Here is an 11,356-nt window from a genome sequence, read left to right as displayed (position 1 = left end):
TACTTTGCATGTATGATTTAGAGGCAGAAGAATAATTTGCATAAAACTGCAATATTCATTGAATTTATTTAAAAAAGCATGTTTCAATTTTAAAGAAATCCGATCTGACAGATCTTTAGATATCGGTCCAAAGTTCACGTAAAAAAAGTTTTGTGCACGTGGAGCGAAAATTCCAGAATAAAAGCGGGTTTACGCGTTTTACAAACTGCTCAATATGGCGGAAAATCGAAGGGCGGAGCTTACTTAACAACGACACAGATGTCTTCCGCTCGAGTCAAAGCACGCGTGTAACAAGTTGCATGTCTTCAAACAAAACGAGTCATGACTTATGCCCGTTTGAAGTTTGAATTTTCAAACGCTTCGTATAGCGCCCCCCTTTGGCCGATTGGAATAAAATTGGTTTCAGTGATACTTTGACTAACCCTCCACATCTTTGCCAAATGCCATGAACGTGTAACTTTGCATGTATGATTTAGAGGCCGAAGAATAATTTGCATAAAACCGCAATATTGATTGAATTATTAAAAAATTATATTTCACTTTAAAAAAAATCTGGTTGATCAATCTGACCGTATTGGTCCAAAGTTCATGTGAAAAAAGTTTTGTGCACTTGATGCGAAAATCCCAGGAGGAGATAGATTTTTACTGTTTTTCATATAATTCCGAATTGTGGGAGACCTAAAGGTCAGAGGTCAAAAGTTAGAGGGTAAAAGTTGTTCGGCATGAGGAGACGCATACGTGTATACAGGTTTCATGGCTGTAACTAAAACACAGCATGAGCTATACCTGTTCAAAGTTCGCACTTTCGAAGGCTTCCTACAGCGCCACCATTTGGCTGATTGCTATAAAAAATAATAGCGCACTTCGCCACTGTAAACTGAACACATTGATGTTTTTATTTTCATTTTCTCACTAAGTATGTAGGAGTAGAAAGGAACCGAAGTTCCCGTCTACTGTCTGACTGACTGATAGATAAATAATGACAATATCTAAAGTGTGCTCGCCTTATAGGCGAGCCCACAATTACAACTTAGATATAATGATTCAAGTTTCCTCGTTCCAGTGTTCCATTGGCATTTTGAATGCTTCCGTGAGACTGAGGCAATTAGCTACTGTACTGTACTGTACCTTGCCAAACAAAAACTATGGTTTAGCTGGTAGAACTTGATTTGATCTCCTTCTGTCCTTTGAAAAGCCAGCAATCTCTATAGTAGCCACGTGATATATACAATAATACCCACCCACTCAAATTTGCTGCTAAGTGGCCCTTTTGCAATTACCGACGAGATTAAATTATTATTATCCAATTATTATTATCCAAATCCACCAGTTAAGTGGCTATTACTATTGTTTTAAAATGTTCAGCACATTGGAATAGATCTATGACACATCAGGAATGCATTTAGGGATAGGCAAATGTATTTTTCTTAAAATTATTATTTTGCATGTCTGTGGTAAAAATGTAATGAAAATGTCCATCATGTGCTGCTATGGTGATGACCCCTGCCTGTGTCCTATACTATAATGATGAGTAAATGTTTCCTTCCCACGGCCACAGGACTTCCGTTTTGACAATAGCGATGAAAATACTCAGCGTGAAACCTGGACCAATAAAAGGGACTACATTATCTCCATGATTAGCCATGCTGTTGGCCTTGGTAATGTCTGGCGGTTTCCCTATCTGGTCTATAAGAATGGTGGAGGTGAGTACACAGTATATGACGTATAACAATTAAGTTCAGTTCACTGTCCAAGCTGCTACTCAAACCCAAATGAAAAATAACTGAACTTTTGACAGAGCAACAGTGGTACAGCTCTTTTTCCTGCCCCAAACACAATAACAACACTCCAGCTCCTTTCACTTGTGACCAGGTGCCTTTCTCCTTCCTTATGTTGTGATGATGTTGGTGGCTGGCATTCCACTGTTCTTCTTGGAGAGCTCCCTAGGGCAGTTCTGCAGTCTGGGCCCTGTCAACATATGGAGCGCTGCACCAATACTCCAAGGTGGGAGTTCAGAAGAACTACTATAACCTTAAAGGAGTAGTTCACACCCACAAAAAGACTTATTTTCTATCAATTACACACCCTGCACGAAGGCTCGAGTTCATAGGGAACTTTTGTTTGTTTTTGTTACATTCCTGAGCCAAAGAATTATGACAACTTAATTGACTCGACGCTTCATGTGGTGTGTAATTGTTAGAGAATAAGTAATTATTTGGGTTAAAGGGATATTTCACTTTCAAAAAAACTTTTGGTCATTTTATTGTCTAATCAGGCATTTATGAACACCCTGAACAGTTTTTAATTTGCTTGATTCAATATTTAGATATTTGATGTCATTGTTACCAGGCCTTCCTCCTTCAGGAGGCCTCCACATACACACACATTGTAACTTCAAACTCCGTTTTAACCATGATAGATTCATTAAAAACACCTGTTATTTTTTCTGGTGACTCATACTACCCTCCTAATACGTGAGCAGGCCGTGTTCTTTCGATAACTTTTGAATAATATTTTATTGTATTTTTTCCAGCCTACACATTCATAAATAACTCATTTTGTTTTGTTATATGACCCTTTTCTCCTCTTCTCCAGGTGTTGGAGCTACCATGGTGCTGGTGAATGCAATGATGTCGACCTTTTACAATGTGATCGTGGCCTACAGCCTGTACTACATGTTCGCTTCCTTCCAGTCCCCTCTTCCATGGAGCGAGTGCTCTGCCACCTGCGCAGGGGCGTAACTACCACTGACGCAGCCGACGCATGCGCATTAGGGCCCGTGACGTCCAGGGGCACACGCAGGTGGAGGAGAAAAAATAAATAATCTAATAATAACAATGTATACAGACGGAGCCGCTTCTGTCCTGATCTGTTGCATCTATTTCCTGTAGTAGGCTGCTACCATTTCAAAATAAAACATGTGTTGAATGATCACTTTACAAATATCCAATACAATGACTCTTGTTTTGAAATGTCCACTGGTATGACAGGAAGCTATGACAGGGCCCCTTAGTGCTGCTGACGGAACACAGGCTGAAGAGACGTTCTGAACTTATGAAGTAAAAACAACACTCTCGGGCATTATGGAATATAAAGTTTCAACACACGACTTTGGGGAACAGTTAATATTTGCCATGCTCTCTAAAACCAAGACACTGTGGAATATGGAACAAAACGTGCCCAACTGGTCTTGTTGTTGTCATCCACCTTACTTTAGCAGGTGAGTTAAGTAATTAATATAAATAATGCTGGTTTGCAGTGATGCATCACTGTCAATTAAGCTGTGTGCTGTCATTAATGTAGGCCTAGTTGTCTTAATGGATGATATTTATAATGCTGTTTTGGAAAAACGGCGTGGTGATGTTTGTAGTGTGAAGACTAATGTCAGAGTTGTTGTGTTGGAGTGCCATAGGGAAGAGTTCATTAGCACCAGAGAGAGATGGAGACAGTGAGACACTACTTGGTTGGGCTACATATTGTCATGAATTAGATGGCGAGTGTGTAGATGTCTTCTGTTGGAGCCTGGTGTCCCGCATTTGCGCTGTCTGCATTTGCGCTGTAGAAAAAAGGTGGTTGTTGTTGTTGTTGTTGTTGTTGTTGTTGTGGGGCACTTGGTGAAAATCTCGCATCGGGGCACACCGGGGGCTAGTTTCGCCACTGCACCTGCGGTACCATAACTACAGTATAGGTTCCATTCTACTCTTATAACTTTAAGCAGCTCATAGGTTTCACACCTAATTTACCAACTCTAACTGTTAGGAAGGGAATATCTTCAGAAATAGTGTCATATCCTGGAATACATTCCTTACCAAAAAATGTCTTCACCAATGTGTTTGTAAAGGTGTCTAGTAACACATCTCACAAAGACTGAAGTTCAGTTTCCCTAGGAGAATCTGTTACAGCTGCTGAAAGTTGGGCTCCCATTAAATTAACAATTAAGCAATAGCATATTACACGAGAGGGTGTGTATTATCGTCTCGTTCCTGCAGCAAGGCTGTCGTGCCAAATAACAGTGATAAGGCAGACCCTCGAGTGTAATATTGCAATTATACAACTGTTGCCCTTAAAAATAATTTGTATGCCTAGCAGTCCCACTGTAGCGCCATTTGTAGTTGTACCCACTGACACTGATATTTCCACAATGAACACATGCTCACTATATCTTCACCTTCCATAGAGTTATGCAATACGACTGGCCTGCGCTTGTCCAACAGGACTCTGGAAAACGGCACCTGTCCGGCAGCAAACGCCACCTCCACTCCAGCACAGAGCCCCAGCGAGCAATACTGGGAGTAAGAGATGCACACACTGTACATGCAAGCCATTTCATATCAAATGCATACATAGTACGTACAGTAGCCTACACAGCAAAAGTCTGAGCGTTACTTTAACTCTTATAATATTTTTTACAAGTTAGTTACAAGTTCGAGTTAACCCTTTTAGGCCTTAGAATTATTTAATGCTTTAACTATTGAAAAAATAGCAGATATACAAGCTCAGCGAGCTTGTAGATCTGCTATTTTTGAAAAATCCTGATTTCTTTTGCAATTCTTTGAATATATCTTTTTAAAAGTGAACATTTGTAACTCAAATATTTGCTTCTGGGTGGTCCCTGGAACAACATATTTTGAGATGAGGGTCCGTGGCCAAATACATGTAATTTTGGGGGTCCTTGACATGAAAAAGTTTAAGAATCACTGATTTAGAAGAAGGATTTAGAAGACATTATAGAATCGGGTCAAAAATATTCAGACTTGCACGATTTAAAAAAAAATAGCAGATCTGCACAGAGTGCCGCGCTGTGAGCTTGTATATCTGCTATTTTTCAATAGTTAAAGCATAAAATAATGGTTAAAGTTGTTAAAATCTAAAGTGACACCTACAAATGGCCTTAAACTAACACTACCCTGTCGTCGTCCCCCACCCCCCAGTCGTGTGGTGCTGCAACGATCGAGTGGTCTTGATGACACGGGACCCATTGTGTGGCACCTTGCCCTCTGTCTGCTGCTGGCCTGGGTCCTCACTGCAGTGGCCCTCTCCAAAGGCTTCAAGGCAACAGGCAAAGTACAGTACATCTGCTTCCTCTGCCCATCATGGCCTCCTGTGCTACATGCCTGCAATTCACTGATATATTTAGACCCTAGAATTCCTATTCTGTGCATGTCATAATAGGCAAAGGTCTTGCTAGAATGGATAAACATCTGGTGAAAATAGCAGATCTACTCACGGTGTTGTGAGCCTGTAGATCAGCTACTGTATGTTTGCTGTTTGGCATTCAACACAGTAAATAGGGTTAAAGGAGTAAAACAAAAATATTATAATCCCATGCTTTGATTTAGGTCAGTAGTTTGTGGCAGATCTTTTTGCATTTGTCTATCTAACCCTTGCTGGACAAATCACTCAAAGTGAGTTTGGAAGCTCCTCTGCCCTATAGGCTCTTTCTTTGGTGAGAGAACACCCATCTTCCTTATATTATATCCAGTGTGAATGCTTGTGCTTTTTCTACCCCCCAGATAGCGTATTTCACAGCCACGTTCCCTTACGTAGTGCTGCTCATTCTGCTGATCAGAGGCGTGATACTAGAGGGTGCTGGAGATGGGATCCAGTACTACATTGGTTCTCAGTCCAATATGACTAAACTTGGTGAAGCAGAGGTAATAATAACGTCCCAAATAAACAAATAAGTCATCACCAGAATATGGCTGCTGTGCTCGGATGCACAGCAGCCATATTCTAAAGGAAATTGGACCTCTTCCTTAATTCCTTCACAGGTCTTAACAATTATACTAATGACGGCTCTGTTCCATTACGGTCATTGTGGATATATATGGATATTGTGCATGTTGGCTCACACTGTAGCCTACTATAGGCCTACACCGGTGCGTCTCAAAGTGTCCTTGAGCGGGTTCCAAATGGCCCCCTTATGGGTCTGTATCTGTAACTCTGAGAGTGTTCAAATGTACATACATGTACATGAAATCAAAAGGTTTGAGAACCACTGTGCTACACTAAATGGAACAGAGCCTTCATTAGAATCATTGGTAACACCTTGAAGGAAGTAAGGACCCTTCCCCCTGCTCTTCCTTCCCAATATGGTGCTGTGCATAGAGCCTGTTGCGTTTAGAAATCCTGATTTCTGATGTTGTTTTAGGTGTGGAAAGATGCTGCAGGTCAAGTCTTCTATTCTCTGACCATTGGATGGGGCGGCATCCCAGCCCTGTCCTCCTACAGCAAGTTCCACAACAATGTGTTTCAAGACACTCTCGCTATAACTCTCTGTGACCTTGGTAAGTACTGAGAAACCAAGAGCATGCCATATGCTGGGTAAATATATTAATACCCACTATGACTATGTCATTCAATTGAATTGAATACTTTATTAATAAGTTAGGCATTGGTACAGTCAAAGAGCATCGGGGATTAAAAGGATAACACAAAGAAAATACAAATAAATGTTGTTTCTTGTTTCCATTGTGCTCCCTCATTAAATTAAGGACAAACTGAAAAACATGTACAGTTGTAGGCTACAACTAGAAAAGATATTAAGACACTGAATTAATCCATGTAGTACACACAGTTAACACAGTTGCTGTTACTGTGTGTGCAACTTGAACTTCTACACCAGACTTGATGCAAAAGAATATGCTCTTCCGTTTCATTGCAGACAATGTACCTGCTAAATTCTGCTGACATCAAAAGCGAAATGTGTGAAAATCATGCTCTTTTCAACAATATTGACTAGATTCTAGGCCAGCCCCAGGGTCTGAGAAAAAATATGTATTCAAATACAGGCAGTAATAGTGTCATTGTAAAACTAATGCAAGAGCCATTTATTAATAAATGTAACATTTGTATGTGGGTTTAAGGTAAAGCACATTGTTCTTGTTGCATTTCTTCCAAGGAACCAGTGTGTTTGCTGGCTTTGCCGTCTTTTCGATTTTGGGCCACATGGCTCTCGTCTCAGGGAAGCCTGTTAATGAGGTTGCCCAGTCAGGTGAGATTCTCCCTAGATTACACATAGTACATTTATAAAGAAGAATCCTACCAAAATGGTCAGCACATTCTCTGACATGATCATCTAATTTCCACATGTATTTGTGTGTGCAGGATTTGGTCTGGCGTTCATTGCTTATCCAGATGCACTCTCAAAGATTCCCCTGTCTCCCCTGTGGTCCGTTCTGTTCTTTCTCATGGTGTTCATCCTTGGTCTGGGCTCCCAGATTGCAGCCATCGGTGAGTTTCAGATCTGCCAATGACTGCCAGTGGATATCCAATCAATGTATGGCAGTGGTTTTTCAACCCTTTTCATATCAAGGTCCATTATTTATTCCGCATTCATGCCACGGACCGCTATTCGATGAGATTTACCCTCTCAGACCCAGAACTTAGTACATTTTGTTATCGTTGGATGAGGAGAAATGACAGGCAAACATTGAACAAAATAAAAATTCTTCTACATTCTTTAATTGTGTAGACTTCTTGTAAATTAAGGGATGATTTACTGATATATGGCATTGACCCTTGCCTAATATTAACAATTCTAACAGCGCAGCACTTAATTTGAACCTTCATTCATTAGTGTACATCAGAGAAGCTACGATTGTTTCAGTTTGAATATGTTATTATCTTGTCATTATGAGTCCTTCCTGTCATTTAGGGATCATTGGGACCAGCCTCCAAGATGCCTACCCTAAGTTCCTCAGATCCAGGCGCCCCGTAGTTTCTGTGATAACCTGTTCCGTCCTCTTCTTTCTCGGGCTCCCATGCGTCACAAGGGTATGTATTAGCTTCATACAGTAAGTGCCACTTTATGTTACATGATTTTTCATTGCACCCAATACCGTTCTGTGCGTGCGTGTGTGTGTGTGTGTGTGTGTGTGTGTGTGTGTGTGTGTGTGTGTGTGTGTGCGTGACAGGCAGGAATATACTGGGTGACTCTCACAGATGCTTCTGTTGCTAGCTGGGTTCTGCTAATCACTGGTCTCTTGGAGATCATTGGCTTCGTCTACATATACGGTAAATATGAACAGCAGGTGTGGAGATGAGGGTGAGCGAGCACACATCATTTGAAATAACATGTTCATAAAACTTAAACTGAGGGAGCAGAGTTTGCAACTGAGGGTCCATTCCGATGTTCCGATGGCCCATTCCGATGTTCGGTTTGAACTGCAACTGATCATCTTGACCCTGTGTGTAGTCTGTGTACATGTCTAAATCCATTGAGTTGCTGCCATTTGATTGGCTGATTAAAGAAAGTCTCTTAAGTCTATAGGCCTACCTGATAAAGTGACCTGTGAGTGTTCAGTAGGCTATACTGTATGTGTATGTGCATACATCATTTTGTGTCATGCGTGTGCTATGTAATGTGCTCACCAGGTGGTAACCGTTTGATTGAAGACATAGAGATGATGATTGGGAAGAAGAGCTTCTGGTTCTGGTTGTGGTGGCGAGCTTGCTGGTTTGTCATCACCCCCTGCATCATCATAGTGAGTCCCAAACACTGTCCCTTAACATTTACATCACTTTTTCACATAGTTATGTGTATAGCAGTAGTTATACTGTTACAGTTATACCATGGCACCGAACAACAAAAAAAGCTACAGAAAAGTGTTTCTGTACACATTTGTAAATGGAATAGAAGCATGCTGTATATTGCCCATATCTGTTGCCAGAACCTTAATAACAAATAGAATTTGACCTCTTTATAAACACTGCCCTCTGCCTCTGACCATAGGTGCTCCTGGTTTCTTCTCTGGCACCGTTCGTTCCTCCTACCTACGGAGACGTGGCGTACCCAGCCTGGGGCCTGGCTCTGGGCTGGTGCATGCCACTCTTCTGCCTCATCTGGATCCCTGTCATCGCTGTGTATAAGCTGAGTAAAGCAGAGGGCAGCCTATGGAAGGTGTGTGTGTGTGTGTGTGTGTGTGTGTGTGTGTGTGTGTGTGTGTGTGTGTGTGTGTGTGTGTGTGTGTGTGTGTGTGTGTGTGTGTGTGTGTGTGTGTGTGTGTGTGTGTGTGTGTGTGAGATTGCTTCTGTTCAAACTTTGTTGACTGAGGGCATCCCTGTAAATAACCTTTTCATCCACGGCACCCTTGAATTACACTGTTAATTTTTAAAATCTTAAAGGCTATCATATTGCGCTACGTAAATATGCCCATCTTTCCACCTGAGATATGGTATGTAACGTTTCCATTAGAACAAACAGAAAATAACGTTTATACTTGGCGTTTAACCACCTGAACCCCAGCATCCCTATTCTGGGGGAAAGGTTAGCCAAAAACAGCTTGTAGATCTGCTGTTTTTGGTGAAGGGAGTTGAGTTAGATGAAAAAATAACTCATCAAGTACAGTGCAAATCAGGTCTGTTTTACCAAGCAGAGGGTGTTACTGTAAGTGCATGGTTAAACTGAAGTGGTATTGATGAATTCCAAATATTATCAACAGGGTTCCCACACATTTTTACCAATTAATTTCCAAAACTTTTCCAAAACTTTCCAGAATATTTAACCCAATTTCCAGGACTATATAACAACAATTCAGCTCAATAACAGGTCGCTTACTCTTATGTGCAATGCCCAAAGACAAGTAGTGTATGCCTGTGGTTCTCAACCTTTTCAGGCCGTGACCCCCAAAATAATCACATTTTAACTGGGGACCCCCCCACCCTGACGAGCACTAAGAGTAGAGGAATTTTGTACAACACGGTTCTATTGTGAAAATAGCTGATCTACATGCTCACAACGCCTCGCGTTGCGAGGCGTTGTGAGCATGTAGATCGGCTATTTTCACAATTTCTGCCTCTAATATTTGACAATTTGGCCAATGTTTAATTTGTCATTTCAGAGGTATTAACAAAATCAATAACCAAAGACAATGCATAGCTATTTTTTCCAGGACCCTTGATAAATTCCAAAATTTTTCCAGTACTGGAAAAATATTTGTCTAATTTAAAAATATTTCCAGGAATTTCATGACCGTGGGAACCCTGTATCAAAGTATTCTGAGGCACCCCTGGACTGGCATCACGGCACCCTAGGGTGCCACGGCTGGTACACACTTGGGACCTAAACGTTCTCCTGACCTCTGCTCTGTCTACTTCCCACAGCGTGTGAAGTGTTTGTGCTCTCCCTCCGTGGACTGGCATCCCTACCTGGATGTTCATCGTGGTGAACGCTACCAACTGTCTCTACAGGCTGTGCAAGTCCTACTCTACAAGCAATGTGATGAACGAACACCGCCTTGACGCTTGTCCATACTGTATGTACTGGTATGGATATTTACTCTGTTAGTACATTTCTGCCCTTTTTTTAAAACCTCAGTGTCGTGCAAAAGTAGTGAACATAGCCAAGATCAGCTTCCCTATTCTACTAACATCCCTATTCGGCAGTTGCCATAATAGGCGAACATTCTGCATTCAAGCTCACGTGAATAGGCCCTATCTGCATGCATTGCCCCACCCCTAAAGCAGGGGGTCTGGGGGTCCTCATAGTAGATGTCATTTCCTGTGTTCTGGTGAATTTTGGGAGTTTGATACCAAATCCAGGAGATTTGCCAATCCAGGGGATTCCCAGGATCCAGGAGCATTGACAAGCCTGGCTATTGATACTTTTACACAATACTTTTTCCAACACTGATCATTTCCCTCTAAGTATGCGCCTGGACTGGTATAGGCCAGCGGGTGCCCCCTGAAATGAGAAGGTTTGAGAACCACTGCCTTACACATCTAACCAGACTAAAGTGGTTTGAACGCTGCCATACTAGAGCCCCTCGCTCTATATCTCTTCTGCCTCCTTCAAAACTGCCCCGAAAATTCACCTTTCAGGAGGCCAGAGGCATGTCCCATAGACATACGAGAAGTGATCACCCCCCTTACCTTACCCCCACCTTTTCCCCCTACTCTGTACCCTTTTTCCTCAGCGTTTTGCCATAGCAAAATGTGTGTACGTTACGTAGCATCATGTTTGTCTAGTGATATCATGTCGTGTGTCTGTAGCCTTTTTCCTCAGTGTTTTGCCATAGCAAAACGTGTGTGTGTGTAGCATACCCTGTACACATCCTAGACTCAAATCCTAGTCTGATGACGTTATGCAAGCACGACCACCGCTCACTTCACATTGGGTGTGATTTTTATACTTGCGATGATATTGAATGTTTTCTTTTTGCTGCTGAATGTACTTGTGCTGTACACATTTTTTTGTTTTGACTGTACTTGTGTTGTTGTTCTTCATTTTTGTCTAATAAAATGTTCAATCAATCAATAAATAAATACATACATCTAAATTTGGTATTCGCGGTAAGCATGGAAACAAATAACAGCTTTGACCTTTCACTTTTTCAAAGATACAGCTAATAGTTCT

General features: G+C 41.5%; 2 protein-coding genes across 2 annotated transcripts; both read left to right on the top strand.

Annotated features, from left to right (window-relative positions):
* Window positions 1-1,633: 1,633 nt before the first annotated feature.
* On the top strand, window positions 1,634-7,256 carry LOC308297860 (sodium- and chloride-dependent neutral and basic amino acid transporter B(0+)-like; the record flags this gene model as incomplete). The annotated part of the gene is made up of 9 exons (XM_080741426.1): window positions 1,634-1,703; window positions 1,873-2,004; window positions 2,596-2,737; window positions 4,215-4,292; window positions 4,932-5,064; window positions 5,514-5,654; window positions 6,152-6,287; window positions 6,902-6,994; window positions 7,108-7,256. The coding sequence occupies 9 exons, from the start codon at window positions 1,634-1,636 to the stop codon at window positions 7,254-7,256; spliced, it is 1,074 nt and encodes a 357-aa protein (XP_080597552.1).
* Window positions 7,257-7,744: 488 nt separating this feature from the next.
* LOC308298401 (sodium- and chloride-dependent neutral and basic amino acid transporter B(0+)-like) lies at window positions 7,745-10,576 on the top strand. Its single transcript, XM_080741994.1, has 5 exons — window positions 7,745-7,776; window positions 7,917-8,016; window positions 8,377-8,486; window positions 8,735-8,902; window positions 10,105-10,576. The coding sequence occupies exons 3-5, from the start codon at window positions 8,406-8,408 to the stop codon at window positions 10,240-10,242; spliced, it is 387 nt and encodes a 128-aa protein (XP_080598120.1). The 5' UTR covers window positions 7,745-7,776; window positions 7,917-8,016; window positions 8,377-8,405; the 3' UTR covers window positions 10,243-10,576.
* Window positions 10,577-11,356: the final 780 nt, after the last annotated feature.

The sequence above is a fragment of the Nannobrachium achirus genome, assembly GCF_963921795.1.
Source record: "Nannobrachium achirus genome assembly, chromosome: 14".
Taxonomy (NCBI): domain Eukaryota; kingdom Metazoa; phylum Chordata; class Actinopteri; order Myctophiformes; family Myctophidae; genus Nannobrachium; species Nannobrachium achirus.
This window is presented reverse-complemented; position numbering and strand designations above follow the sequence as displayed.